Below are 15,584 nucleotides of genomic sequence, written 5' to 3'. Positions count from 1 at the left end.
CTTTATCAAAATTGCTTTTTAGTTCTTGTGCATATGGTGATTTTTATCACTTCCAGGCCCGGTGTGCGCCTTTGAATCCCAACTCAGTGATCCCTCCAACAGGAAGTCTTCCCAGATAGCCTTTATTTGGGGTTAGGTATCTCCATCCTTCATGTCTGTAGGTCCCCTGCCCCAGCACTTGCCACAGTATAGTTTTACGGCCTCTTTAATTCTCTTTTTGTCCCACCTAAATAGGGGGACCCTGTGTTGCCTTCATCTAATACAAAGGCAGGTACTTGGTTCAATGATCTGTATATGGGACTACAATAATTTTTACTGGCAAGTATTATAACTCTGGTGTAGATTTTTAAATATTTAAATTATTTTGAGGGGGTACTATTCAGTCGTGTTTGCTTGCTGCTCTAGATGAGCTCCCTAGTGACGGATATATTAAATTAATTAGTATTAGCAGGATTAACCTGAACCTGTGGTTATCTGACCATTTGGGGGAGTGCCATAGAGCAGAATAATTGAGAAACCCTTTCCCATGATCCCCAAAACAGACAAAGAATCTATCTTTTTCAGCAACCTGAAGCATCTGTCTACAAACTCAAGAGTTCTGCTGGTTTTTACATATGTCTGTCCTCGGGGATTATTGATGTTTTTCCCACTAAATTTTCTTCTAGAAGTTTTGTAGTTTGTACTTTTAGGACTATGGCCCATTTCTAGTTAATTTTCATGCATGGAATGGAGTAAGGACCGAAATTCATTTTTTTTTCCAAAGGGATCTCTGATTGTTCTGACTCTCCTTTCACCCATTGTGCTGCCTGCATATGTTTATCAAAAAGCAGTTGACCACATACCCATGAGTCTTTTTCTGGATTCTGTTTTGTTCCATCCATCTCTATGTCTGTACTTACACCAATTCCACACTGCCTTGTAGCTTTATAGGAAGTCTTCTGATAATTAAATCAGGTAACAGAAATTCTAGACAGTCTTTCTAATAGAGAACTCATCAACCAAAAGAACTAGGATAATTAGCTGCAATATCTCATCATAACAGGTTTCATGCTTTTAAGATACCCAGTGAGTCCCCTGCCTCAGATGATTTAATATCTGAAATCAGGCTGATTGTCAGGGGTGGGTAGGAATACCCGATCTAGTTCAGTCTAACTTCACAATTAAATGTGGAATGAAACAGAGGTTATGGAACCCCAGCTGCACTAGTGATAACTAACTTCCGGCACGAGTTTCAGTTTTGTCTCCCATCCCACCTTTTATAAAACCTAGTGACAAGGGCTCTACCCAAACCTGGATGAGACATGGCAAAAAATATGCAGGAGCTACAGAATGCCTGAGGAATCCGTCTATAACTTTATCCCGTATTCCAGAGTGGACATTCATCATACAAGACAGACCAAACTAAAGGCTTGGAATATTTATGAGAACATGCTGTTGGAGACCTGAAAATTATAGGAGTAGAAAGTAAAGCACTGTGTGTTGGAGGAAAGAATTTACTCTACACAAATAATATCGGCTTTAAGAACTTAACTATCCTGAAGTTCCCGTCATGGCTCAGTGGTTAATGAATCCGACTAGGAACCATGAGGTTGCAGGTTTGATCCCTGCCCTTGCTCAGTGGGTTAAGGATCCGGCATTGCTGTGAGCTGTGGTGTAGGTTGCATATGTGGCCCAGATCCCTCGTTGCTGTGGCTGTGGTGTAGGCCGGTGGCTACAGCTCCGATTCGACCCCTAGCCTGGGACGCTCCATCTGCCACGGGAGCGGCCCTGGAAAAGGCAAAAAGACAAAAAAAAAAAAAACAAAAAAAAAAAACAAACAAAAAAAAAAACACCTTACTATCCAGCGTGATTTTCATTTTGAAGGTATGATTTGTCTAGAGCCTTTCGGATAAGGTCTTTGAGACATTACAATCTATCCTCCATACCCCTGGGTGAGACGATGCCAGGGGTTATGGGACCATAGCCAGAGCTCTGGGGACTCTTCCAGATGCTGACAGCAGAAGGGGTCTTAGAGGGCACTGTTCAGAGAGGAAAAAAGAGATTCCGTGAGCCTGCACAAAGTCGTGCAAGAAGAACTCAGGTTAAAGCCCAGGCGTACAAGCCCTCCATCAGCGTCCGCCCTCAGGATGCACACCTGCTCGTGGAGGTGATGGCGGTAAAGTCAGGTTATTAGCTTGAACCAAATGAAACTGCTGTTCAGACGGTCGGAAAGGTTTGCATGTCAGGGATTTCCTGTGGTTCCTTGTTCTGTGACTCCTCGGGTTCATGTGAGGCCACTGTGAGTCTGTACGCAACGTAGACAGTCTCTGATGGTCACTGGCGGAAATGGTGGCTTAGGATTAATCCAGGGATGAGTGGTTCAGGAGACTATGGGATGACAAGAGAGCTCTTGGGAGATCTGCTTGGGGGAAGAGGCTTTGGGGAAGGAGGAAGGCGGGCCCTCCAGAGTGGGCTGTGTGATTCTGCGGCAGAAGCCAGAGCTCCGCCACCGACACCCCTTCACGCTCAGCCGCACGAGCAGGGGCCTTTCCTTGCAGCTTATAAAATCAGCTCGGCTCTTCTTCTAGCTTTTTCCCGTGTTGGATTAAGGACACGTAGAAAGATGTTCTGTGTCTGACCATGACCAGAGAAGCGTGAGGAAGTGCTTTTGTTGGCTCATCTGCTGTCAGATGGTGTCTGGTTCTTGAGAGATTCAGGTCTGACTAGAGATAAAAGGTTATGTTTAATAAATTCAGGAAACCTGTGTTTGAAGCCCACTTTTTAAAACACATCTCTTTTTTTTTTTTTTTTTTTTTTTTTTTTTTTTTTTTGGTTTTTGGTTTTGTGATTGATTTTTTGTTTTGTTTTGTTTTTTAAACCAAGGCATCAATAAAGTGATTGTAAGCTCTTGGTCTGACTTGGCCAACTAGATCTCTTTCTTGAGATATGGTATCTTTCTCTCTCCCTCGGTGTGTGCGTGTGTGTGTGTGTGTGTGTGTGTCTCTCTCTGTCTCTGCTTGCTCTCTGTGCCTCTGTCTCTGTCTCTCTCTCTCTCTTTCTCTGGTGTGTCCAGAATTTCTGACTCAGAACAGAAATCTTCACAGCGGGATTCACGTGTGGTGTCTTTTTCCTTTTTGCTTTTCCAGTTCCTCCAGGAGTGATACAAAACGGAGCGCGGGTTCTGAGCCGAGGCCTGTTTCCCGGAGTCCGGCCGTTGCCCATCACTCCCATCGGAATGACAGCAGCCGTGAGGTAAAGGGAGAAGCCTGCCGGGCAAAGCCCACCCGGGGATGGGGAGGGCGTCGGGCATCCAATGGGGCCACCTGAGGAGATGGAGAAGACCAGCCTCTAAGTAGTGAAGACAGAATAGTTTGGGTAGGAGTTCCCACTAGGGCTCAGCAGGTTCAGAACCCAACATAGTATCCATGAGGATGTGGGTTCAACCCCTGGCCTTGCTCAGTGGGTTAAGGATCCATCATTGCCACATATGTGGCTTGGATCTGGCATTGCTGTAGCTGTGGCATAGGCCGGCAGTTGCAGCTCTGATTCAACCCCTGGCCTGGGAACTTCCATAGGCTGTGAGTGCAGCCCTAAAAGAAAAAAATCAAAGAAAAGAAAAAGAAATAGTTTGGGTTTTCGAAACAGTTAAATCCCTCCCAGGGGCCCAATCCAAATGCCAGTTACTCCTTCTTGGGTCATCAAATCATCTTGGTTGTCTTTGCAATGAGGGGATGAAGACAAATGAAACTGAGTTGTTTTCTTCTAAGAAAGCGGGGGAAGGTGGGCAGAAGGAACTGGTGGGCAAGTCAGTCATTCGAAGCGAGGCTAACTGGTCGCCCTCTAGACTTAGCCCTGTCACATCCCAGTCCTGTGACTCTGGGCGGATGTCTGGCCTCTCAGTTCCCTCATCCACGAAACTCCGCTGCCTCCTGAGAGGGGTGGCAATGAAAGTCACATGCAAAGAATCACGTGGGAAAAGTGCTTTGGTAAGTGGCATATAAACATCAGGTGGCATCAGGCCCCTGCTTCCACGAATCAGGTCAGTTGCCAAACCACTTGAACTCTTCCTTGGGACATGTCTCTCCTCCACTGCCAGCCCCAGTCTGGGGTCTGTTGCTAGCTTGGAAGCCTCACACGCACCAGTGTGAACGCCTTCCTCCCGTTTTCCTTGCTGCTTCTCTGCCTGCTCCCGCCCACCCATCACCCATCGCCAGACGGATTTCCTAAAATGTGCCTCTCCAGCTGTCTGCAGAAGCATCCTCCAGGACTCTGACCACACCACCCTGAAGTCCCCCCAGTCCTGCCATCTCCTCGAGCCAAATTTGTTCTCCAAATATGTCCAGTGTTTGCCCATCTTATTCATAGCGTTTCCTCTGGGTAGATTTCCCTCCGCCTCCACATGCCAGGCAGCACATCCTTCACGGCCCATCACAGCAATGATTCCTTCACACAGCTTTTCTGGACAGGCCTCTGAGCCAACGTCAGATGGATTTCTCTCAGCTTGGAACCCATAAGCCCTTGCTTTGGCTGTGGCCCTTTGATGAGGGCCCCTGTGTGTTTGTCCCCCTGTCTTCCGTGGTTTGCTTGCTGAGGACAGAGTCTGGGTCGCGCGCCCTGGCTGATGCTTCCGTGCACGTGGCACAGTGCCAGGCCCTGGCTGCTTGCATGACCTGCCACACTGCCACACTGAGCTGCAGCCTTCCCAGCATCACTTCCTGGCTTCTTTCCTGCACTTCTGGATCAGGTTCACACCTAAAGGCCATTTTGCTTTCATAGTATTTCATGTCCCAGAGGAAACCAGCCCAGGAAGTCTGTTAGCTTAGCTGAGCCCTGAGGGAGATGCAGGGTCGAGAACCATGTGGAGCTTCTCCACTCCCCGTGTCTTTTAACCCTCCCCCCAAACCAACTACTTTTGCCAGGATGGAAGTCTTTAGTCTTCCGGACAGACACTGGCATTTGGAACCTGCTAAGGCAGGAAGGTGATAGAAATTCGAGTAGCAATAGAAGGATATCGTTTCTGCTAAGCAGATTGAGTGATGCTTTCCAAATATACATGGCAAGGGGCTTTCTCGTGTACTTCTCCCGTATCTTTCTTGGTTAGCCCGAGATCAGCAGTTCTTGAGTGCATGAATGATAAGCCTCTTCCGTGACGCCAGATGGCCATGGCCCTTACATCATGAGAGAGGCATATCCTATATTCCATTCATTCTTAAAATTGCTTCTGCCTAACCTCCTAGTTTACCTTTCTGGTGAAGGAGACGTTGAGACCATCAACTGTTCTCATGTGGAGCAGCCATCATCTTCCATGAGCAGATTCTAAGTAGAGGCTTCCAGGCTGTCTCCTTGAGCATCCTTTCAATGCCTTTGAGCAAAGCTCCACGTGGCTCCAGCCATTCCCTTATAGAAGGGAAGAGCCACGCAGGGGGAAAGGAGGCCTGAGACCAGGTTGGCCTTCAGCGGGGGCTGCCTCCTAATTTTAATTATTACCTTTGTGGCATATATTAATGCAAAGTGTACTGCATTGTAGCCTCAAGAGGCATTATTTAAAATACTCATTTTTTAACTGGTTAAGTTCCAGTGAGAAGATGACATAGCACTACAGCAAAGCAGTGACATCTTGTTTCTGGTCAGATTTGTCCCTCATCTAGTCCCGCCAGTGCCTTGCTTTGGCTCCTTTCTCAGTGAAAGACTGCAAACAGGTCCCAGGAATAGACGTGTGTATTAGTTAGGTCCAGTCAGGGGACAGAAGCCATGCTAGGTACTCGAATGGAGAGACTTCAAAATAAAGAACCATTAATCAAGTAGAACGTTATTAATCAGGCAACTAGAAGGACGATGGGAGAACCCAGGATGTCACGGCGGGAACAGGTGTAGGAAGCAGCCACAGGCCCTGGGGTGAGGGAGCAAAGGAAGAGGTTGGAATGGTTGGCCCTGGAAGCTGGACTCCAACCTCAGAGGAGGGACCATGGAAGGACCAGCTGCATCTTTGAGGAGAAGGCTCCCGCTGGTGCAGGTGCCTCGAAGGGAGCATCAGGAAGTTGGTGTTCCAAGTGCTAGAAGAATCGCACACTAGATTCAGCAGCTACTGTCAGCCTGAGCTGCCGCAACAGAGGGCAAGAGGGGTTGCTGGGGTGATGCAGGAACAAGAAGCACGCCCAAAGGAGCTTCCTCCTCCTCCTTCCCAGGTTCTCTAAGGCAGAGTTAGGCGTGCAGCAGAAGTGTGGCTCGGCCCACACCACAGAAGGCTGGGAATGGGGCTGAGTGACAGCAGCTTCATGGTGGCCCAACCCACTCAAGGTCTGTCCACTACAAAAGCACTCATAGCCTGAGAGTGACCTTCCTGAACGCCACAGGAGTTTTGAGCAGAATCATTTCTTCCTTAAAGTGTCTTGCTGCCTCCTATTTGCTAGGAGTAAAATGTACAACCACAGTTTGCAGACACTAGACAAGTTACCATTTGCACAAAGAGAGAAAAACCATTGTGGGAGTTCCCATGGTGGCTCAGTGGAAATGAATCTGACTAGTATCCATGAGGAAATAAGTCCAATCCCTGGCCTTGCTCAGTGGGTTAAGGATCCAGCATTGCTGTGAGTTGTGGTGTAGGTTGCAGATGCGGCTCAGATCGGGCATGGGCTGTGGCTGTGGTGTAGGCTGGCGGCTATAGCTCCATTTCGACCCCTAAACTGGGAACCTCCGTATGTCTCAGGAGCAACCCTAAAAAGCAAAAAAGAAAAAGAAGAAGAAGAAGCTGTTGTGTATTACCAGTCCTTTATCCAAATACCAATTCTGCACTTTCCATCTCAGTTTTAAGAGAAATTAGGAGAGGAGTGTTGCAGGGCTCTCTAAGGTCAGGGACTCTGGCTGGTGATAGCTTTGCTCTCTTTTATGGCCCAAACGCCTAGCAAATAGGAGACAGCAAGACGCTTTAAGGAAGAATAAACATAAACACGGCTCTGTGGGTATTTGCAAAATATTATGTAAAACCCATTAAATGTATTTGGGGAGAAAATAATCTTGTCTTGCTTTTCCACATTTATCATAATGTAAAGCTTTTAAAATTTGGCTGTATGTCAGTTGAACCTAAATTCAGCTGACGTCAAAGGGAAAACTGTCTAGGAGTTCCCCCTGTGGCACAGTGGGTTAAGACTCCAACTGCAGCCACTCGGGTCACTATGGTGGCGTGGGTTTGATCCCTAGCCCAGCGCAGTGAGTTAAACGATCTGATGTTGCCACAGCTGTAGCTTGGATTGAATCCCTGGTCCAGGAACTTCCATGTGCTGCAGGTGCAGCATAAAAATGATAGTAATACTTTTTTTTTTCAAAAAAGGAAAACATTCCAGCAGAGACTAGAACAACAGCAAAATGTCAGCATCCAGACCCCATGCCAGTGACCAAGAGTCCCAGAGAGGGGTTACATGTTTATGAGGCTGCTCCTCCTTCAGTTCAGCTGGGGCTGGAAGGAAGGCTAAGAGTCATTAGCACCCCCCGAAGACCGATTTCCTACTCGGCTTTGTGTGACAGGTTTTCTGTGTGAGTCTAAGCAACTTCTCCTTAAGTGAAAATATTTGTCTTTCAGGGAATTTTTTTTTCCCCTCCACTGAGTGGCAAAGGCCATGTTTGTTTGTCTTAACTCTGAAACTGTTATTGACATAGATGAAGTGTTGCTTTTATTAGCTGATCATTAGACAGCTTGTCTTTGCTGGGTTCCTTTGCATATAATTATGATGTGAAAGCTCCTTGTAAGAGTATCTGTCAATAGTGTAATTGACTTTACAGTGTTGACTTTTTACTCAATAACCTCAGGGATCGGCCTGTCCTTAGACGTTGGGAACCTGCTTATTTTTAAATTTGCCTGGGCCTAGCATCCTCAAGGTACAATATCCTCCAGATAACCGCTCCCATGTCTCAAAGTCTTAGGCCTGTGTCTTGCTGCTTCTCCAGTGGAATGCCTTGCAGAGAAAACACTGAATGAGACATACGATTGTAGCCCTAGAACTGTTTTTTGACACCCTTGGAAAATGGGAATATAAGATTTCTCACATTCATAGAATTATGGGCTGCTTCCCAGATACAGGCCATAGTACTTCTCCTAGGTCTGAGCTACTTGTTTTCAAGTCTCAAGACTCTTTTTGACCCCCAGGGACCACTCAGGTGGCAGAGAAAAATTAAATGCCCAGGGCTTTCCAGAGGATTAAGAGATACCTGGTGGGAGGGTCGCCCTTCCAATGTCAAGAGAGCCCAGAAGTAGCATGCTTGAACTTGGGAACCTTGTTTCCTGGCTCCATAGCCTGTAGCTATGTGACCTTGGGCAGGTGTACCTGGGCCTTGCACCAGAAAACCAGCACCTGCCTCTCGAGTTCATAGGATTAACGCACAGTTACATGCCTGGTAAACATTACACAGGCATTTGATAAATAAATGCTAGAAAAAACACACAACCCTATTCATAAATGGGAAAGGACTTGAACAGACTTGTCCCCAAAAAAGATACCCACATGGCCACTAAGCACATAGGAGAAGGTTCAACGTCACCAATCAGTAGGGAAATGCAGATCAAAACTACAGTGAGCTACGTTTCACTCCCGTTGGGATGGCACTATCAAGAAAACAGAAAATGACAAGTGTTGACAAGGATGTGGAAAAAGTGGAACCCTGGAGCGCTCTTGGGAATGTAACAGTGTAGCTGCAGCGGAAAATGCTATGGCTGGTCCTCAAAAAATTAAAAATAAAACTATCATATGATCCAGCAGTTCCACATCTGGGGATATACCCAACAGAATTGAAAGCAGGTTCTCAGAGTTCCCATCGTGGAGCAGTGGTTAACGAATCTGACTAGGAACCATGAGGTTGCGGGTTCGATCCCTGCCCTTGCTCAGTGGGTTAAGGATCCAAAGTTGCCATGAGCTGGGATGTAGGTTGCAGATGCGGCTCGGATCCCGCGTTGCTGTGGCTCTGGCGTAGGCCGGTGGCTACAGCTCCGATTCGACCTCTAGCCTGGGAACCTCCATATGCCGCAGGAGCGGCCCTAGAAAAGGCAAAAAGACAAAAAAAGAAAGAAAAGAAAGCAGGTTCTCAAAGAGATGTTTGTAGCAGCACTGTTCACAATAGCTAACAGGTATGAGCCACCCTAGAGTCCATCAGCAGGTGAACACACAAGCCAAATGTAGTGTATATACGCACAGTGGAGGATTCAGCCTTAAAGTGGAAGGAAGTTCTGATACCCACTACAATGTGGATGAACCTTGAGGACATTTATGTTCAGTGAAATAAGCTGCAAAAAGAGAAATACAGTATGGTTTCACTTAAATGAGGCGCCTAGAGTCGTGCGGGTCATAGAGACAGAACATAGAATGGTGGTTGCCAGTGACTCTGGGGAGAGGGGATGGAGAGTTTTCCTGGGGACAGAGCTACAGTCTACAAGACGAAGAGTTCTGGAGATGGATGGTGATGATGGCTGCACAACCGTATGAATTTACTATTAAATAGACCACTGAAATGTATGCTTAAAATGGTGGAGAGGATGAGTTTTTATGTCTGCATATAATTTTTTTTTTTTTTTTGGTCTTTTTAGGGTCTTATTTGCAGCATGTGGAAATTGACAAGCTAGGGGTTGAATTGGAGCTGCAGCTGCCGGCCTACACCATAGCCAGAGCAATGCCAGATCCGAGCTGTGTCTGCAGCCTGCACCACAGCTCACGGCAATGCCAGATCCTTAACCCACTGAACGAGGCCAGGGATTGAACCCATGCCCTTATGGATCCTAGTCGGGTTCGTTCCTGCTAAGCCACAACAGAACTCCTAAATATTTTTTAAAGTGGGGAAAAAAAGTGAAATGAGTAACGTGGAGAGCCTCGTGGATTTATCCAGCCTGCCCTTCACCAGCCTTCCAAGGTCCTCTTTCTGGGCGCCAGAAGCTCAGTCTCAAACCCCAGAAAAGGCTTATATTGAGCTTCTGTGCCACTTTGAAGACAGCGCACATTGGGGGTAAAGCCATGGGTTTGAGGAGTGATGACAGTTGTCGAAACCAAAGCATTTATAACATTAGAAGAATGTTCCATCCTCTCACCACCTAAGGCTGCTTCATTTTATTTGTATCTCTAAGGACCTCGAGTGAAAACTACACTACCCAAGAAGCAAGTCAGGAATTAATGGCTCAGTTGTTGTACGAAATGTTTAGACGTAAGACCCTGTCTCAATAGAGTCCCTAGGAAAACCCATCTCTCAGGCTAAAATCTGCTCCTGGTCATTGTCTTTGTCTTTCCCTTGGAAAAGAAGTTTGTAACAGGCCTTTGGGAAGGAAGCCTGCAGCCTTTGGTTTTCAGCTAGAGTTTGGCCTGATTATACACCCTGAGAGAAAGTTGGCCAGTGATCTTTTTTTGTTTGCTTGTTTTGTTTGTTTGGGGTTTTTTGTTTTGTTTTTTAAAACCAAGTACCTGTCAGCTTTGGTCTTCTGGAATCATGGTCTTTGAAGGCAGTGTTAGGCTTTGCTTTGCTGTGGGAGGGAGAGGAGGAAACACTAAAGGGGGAGATTAAAGGGACAAGGAAAAAGCAAGAACAGGAGAATGAAGGATGCGCACAAGTTCCCACTGGGCCTAGTCAGCTTTTTGTCTTAACTTCTGGCTCTTCCGGTCCAGAAGTCTAAACAGCGGCCTGCAGATTGACTGTGTGAAATTTGATCAAGCTTCTGGAGTTGCTCCTCATATTTCACATCAATGGCATTGGTTAATGCCTTTGAAAGTCCAGGCAGCTTTTCCTGTTATAGCTAAACACCCTTCTGGTGATGCTTGACTGTGCCACATGCAAAACGATTCATGGAGAGTTTAGGATCATTCCTCTTGTGTGCTGCAGTCTAGTGCATAGAGGGAGTCACATTTATCTCAGTAGTGGAAGGGGACAATTTACAGCCCCCAGGAGAAAATTGTGCCCCTCCCTGCCCCCATCCTGGAGATGATCACTGAGGCAGAACTCCTGGAGTTGATGGACCCATGTGCTTCTCAGGAAGGGCTGCCCAGCAGGCCCCGCACCTGCTATCTGAAAGATACTCACGATCCCAAATTTTGTTTGAAAGTATTTTTGATATCCATAAACAGTATATTTAGTTTTGCTTGAGTTTGAGTTTTATCTAACTAGAATGATACTGCGTGTCCTCCACCTTGCTCTTTTTATTCATTAAGTTTATTTGGTTTGCTGCATTTGGCTGTAATTTAATCATTTTCATGGCTGTATAATATTCCACTGTGGGAGTTCCCGTCGTGGCGCAGTGGTTAACGAATCCGACTAGGAACCATGAGGTTGCGGGTTCGGTCCCTGCCCTTGCTCAGTGGGTTGACGATCCGGCGTTGCCGTGAGCTGTGGTGTAGGTTGCAGACGCGGCTCGGATCCCGCGTTGCTGTGGCTCTGGCGTAGGCTGGTGGCTATAGCTCCGATTCAACCCCTAGCCTGGGAACCTCCATATGCCGTGGGAGCGGCCCAAGAAATAGCAACAACAACAACAACAAAAAATAAATAAATAAAAAAAAAAAAAAAAAAAAAAAAAAAAAAAAAAAAAAAAAAATATTCCACTGTGTGACTATACCAGTTTTTTTTGGGGGACGGGGGGGTCTTTTTAGGGCCACATTCATGACGTATGGAAGCTCCCAGGCTAGGGGTAGAATTGGAGCTGCAGCTGCTGGCCTACACCAACCACAGCAATGCAGTGTCTGAGCCACATCTGTGACCTTCACCATAGCTCTTGGCGATGGCAGATTCTTAACCCATTGACTGAGACCGGGGATTGAACCAGTGTCCTCATGGGTACTAGTTGTGTTCATTACTGCTGAGCGATGGCAGGAACTCCCAGAATTTTTTTTTTTTTTTTTTAAGAAACTTGAATCATTTAAAATTATTCACTTTTCCAAACCAAACTGCCATGGGAAGTCCTGTACATGTCTCACTTTCACTTTAGATGCATGTCCAGGTGTGGGAATTATTGGTTTATGGAGTGTGTACACGCTCACTGTTACCCAATGATGAGAAATGTTTTCTGAAGTGCTTGTATCCATTTACGCTCCTGCTAGCAGAGTGTCACGGTTCCCATTTCTCTTCATCCTCACAGAGGTAGAGAATTGTCATACTTTGCAATTTCAGCCAATCTAGTGGATGTGTAATGGTTATCTTGTTGCTCTTTAGTTTCTGTTTTCCTTGTTACTAAAGATGCTACACACTTTTTCATATATTTAATTGGTAGCCTGAATCTGCTCTTTTTTTTTTTTTTTTGGCTGCACCCACAGCATGTAGAAGTTCCCAAGACAGAGATCAAACCCACGTTACAGCAGTGACCCAAGCCACTGTAGTGACAATGCCAGATCCTTAACCTGCTGTGCCGCAGAAGAACTCCCATGAATGTGCCTGTTCGCTATTTTGCTCATTTTTCTATTAGATTGTTTCTCTGTTTAATTATCTTTGTAGGAATTCTCTGTATGTTCTGGATATTAATCCTTTATTAGCTGTATGTGTAGTTGTGGATGGTCATTTCACTGTCCATAGTAGTGTATTTTGATGAACAGAAGCTCTTAATTTTCATGCGTATTAATCATTTTGTAATGAAATCTACCTCCCCCAAAAAATCTGTCTTTAAAAAGTCCCTGCTCCAAGATCATATGGTCTTCTATAGTTTTTTCTAAAAGATTCTTAAAGTTTTTCCTGTCTCACTTAAATCTATAATCCACCTGGAGTTATTTGTGTATTGGCTTTTTCTAGCAACCTTGCCAATACATACACTGCCTTAGTAATTTTAATAATTTATCTGTAGATTCTCTAGTTTATAAAATTTTATTTCTGTAAATAATGGTGGGATTTTTATTCATGTAACTTTTATTTTTCCTGTCCTGTTGCAGTTAGGACCTCCAAGTAATATAATGGCAATAGACATCTTTATATTGTTTCTTATTTTGAAGGGAGCTATGTTGCTGATGAATAATTGATAGAACGTTATAAGATTTTTAGGAAATATGCCTTATCATAACAAAAAATTTCTTCTATTTCTGGCTTGCTATGATAATTTATCATAAATGATTATTGAATTTCATGAAAGAAATGTTTACGTCATTTAAGATAACCGTAAATTTTTATTTTATTCTTTTACTGTGGCAAATTACATTATAAATTACCGATAAAACCTGCATTTCTGGATAAACTTCTGATACATTGTATTTTTTACATATTGCTAGCGTTGGTATGCTAATCTCTTCTGGATGAATTTTGTACATTTGTCCATGTCCGTGTTTCTCCAGAGCCCTCTTTATCTAGTTTTAGTGTCAAGATTATATTATTCTCATTTAATGAGTTAAAGAGTATTTACTCATAGATTCTCTGACTTTATGTAAGATTGGATTTATCTGTTGCTTAATGTTTGATGGAACTTGGTTGCAAAACCTGGAGCTGGTGTTTTTTCTTTGTGGAAGGATTTTTAACTATCGATTTAATTTCTTTAATGATTATAGGATAACTTCATTTTTATTTCTTTTTTAATTCACTTTGGTAACTGTAAGGATTTGTCTATTTCACCTGTTTTCAGCTATGTTGGCATAAAGTTATTTATTATGTACCTGTCATCTTTTTAAATGCCTTTTGTGGTTACATCCCTTTTTTATCCCTTGTTTCAGCTTATCATCTTTTGCCTAACCTTGCCATAGTATTTTTTTCTCTCAAAGAACCAACTTTTGGTTTTTTTTCAAAATGACTTCTATTTTGTATCTGTTCACTATTTATTTCTTTATTTTTCCTTTATAATTTCCTTCCTTTCTTTGGACTTATTCTCTTTCATTGTAGTAGTCTAGACTGGATACTTTTATTTTAAACCTTTCTTCTTTTTATATAAAAGTTTAGGTGTTCTTGCTATGGTGCAGTAGATTAAGAATCCAACTGCAGTGGCTCAGGTCACTGCAGAGGCTCAGGTTCAATCCCCAGCCCAGCCCAATGAGTTAAAGGATCCAGCATTGTCACACTTAGGGCTAGGATTCAGTCCCCGGCCTAGGAACTTCCATATGCTGCAGGTGTGGTCATAAAAAAATTTTTTTAAATAAAAGTTTAAGGTTATAATTTCCCTCAAACTACTGCTCAGTTGCATCCATGAGTTTTGATACCTATTATTTTTGTTATTGTTACACGTTCAAAAGTACTTTCTAATTTCTGCTTTGATTCCTTTCTCGACCCAGAGGTCAAGAAAGGTTTGTAGAAATGTGTTATTAAATTTTCAAACCTGGAGTTCCCGTTGTGGCTCAGTGGAAGGGAATCTGACTAGTATCCATGAGGATGAGGGTTCGATCCCTGGCCTCGCCCAGTGGGTTAGGGATCCAGCGTTGCCGTGAGCCGTGGTGTAGGTCCCAGATGCAGCTCACATCCCACGTGGCTGTGGCTGTGGTGTAGGCCGGCAGCTATAGCTCCAATTTGACCCCTAGCCGCCTGGGAACTTCCATATGCAGCAGATGTGGCCCTAAAAAGCAAAATAGAAAAGAAAAAACAATTCAAACCTATGAGGAGGTGGTTATTTCTTATTTTTGATTTTAGTTACCTTTTCAACATTGACTACTAACTACAATTACAAAGATACAGCTTCTTTGAAATTTGTGAAGACTTGCTCTGTAGTCCAATAGTACATGTCAGTTTTTGTAAATATTTTGTGTGCTTCAAAATAATATACCTTCTCCATTTTGAGCACATGTTTTATATATGTCCCCTAGAGCAGATCTTCTACATTTTACCATGGGGCGGGGGGAGATGGGGATTTGACCAGTTCTCCTTGCAGCTCTTCCAATTTTAGGTGTGTGTGTATTTTGAAGCTGTCTTATTGAAGGTCTCCATGTCTAGAGCTGTTACATCTTCCTGGTGAACTGAATCTTTATGAATATTTAATGACTCTCTTTATCTTATAATAATGATTTTTGCCTTAAAACCTGACTTGTCTGCTTTTAATATAGCTACACCAGTCAGGGGCAATATGATGTTTTTCCTCCCTTTACTTTTAACCTTTCTTAGTCCTTATGTTTTAGGCTCTTCTCTTAGAAACAGCATATGACTTTTTTAAAAAAATCTGTGTTAATGATCTTTACCTTTTGATGAAGATTTTTAGCCTATTCTAAAGGCCATATTTGGATTTATTTCTGTGGTCTTACTTTGCATTTGCTTGTCTCTCTTTTTCCAGATTCCTTTTAACTTGTTTGAAATTGATCACGATTCTTCCACGCCTCGTTTCTCTTCCCCGCTTCTAATGCTTTAGAAGTTACATAATTTTTTCTCTTCTTTTAGTGTTGATCTTAGAACTTTTACCGTGAATATTTTTAAGTGTTTAGAGTTAATCAGTATCTTTAACCTCCAGATCAATACAAGGCCCCTGGAATGCTTTAATTTCTCTTCTCTCTTCCTCCCAAATGATATGCTGTGTTTGTCTAGGACTTCAGCTCTATTTCAGTTTCTTATTTTTTAAGTCAGTTTTTGTTAGCGTCAGCCCTTCATATCTATGGGTTCTGCATCCGTGGACTCGATCAACCACTGAAGAAAATATCTGGAGAAAAAAAGAGTTCCAGAACGGTCCAAAACTCAAAATTTATTTCCCCTGCACACCAGTA

At 43.9% G+C, this 15,584-nt stretch overlaps 1 protein-coding gene across 19 annotated transcripts in view; it reads left to right on the top strand.

The window, feature by feature from the left end:
* Positions 1-15,584, top strand: part of FOXN3 (forkhead box N3) — a 417,615-nt gene that overhangs the window by 387,856 nt on the left and 14,175 nt on the right. For all 19 annotated transcript variants that reach the window (XM_021098352.1, XM_021098365.1, XM_021098361.1 and 16 more), the window contains 1 exon segment: positions 3,126-3,231. In XM_021098352.1, the coding sequence (XP_020954011.1) occupies positions 3,126-3,231 (106 nt within the window).

The sequence above is a fragment of the Sus scrofa genome, chromosome 7, assembly GCF_000003025.6.
Source record: "Sus scrofa isolate TJ Tabasco breed Duroc chromosome 7, Sscrofa11.1, whole genome shotgun sequence".
Taxonomy (NCBI): Eukaryota; Metazoa; Chordata; class Mammalia; order Artiodactyla; family Suidae; genus Sus; species Sus scrofa.
Note: the sequence above shows the minus strand (reverse complement) of the source record. Positions and strands in the feature narration are given on the sequence as shown.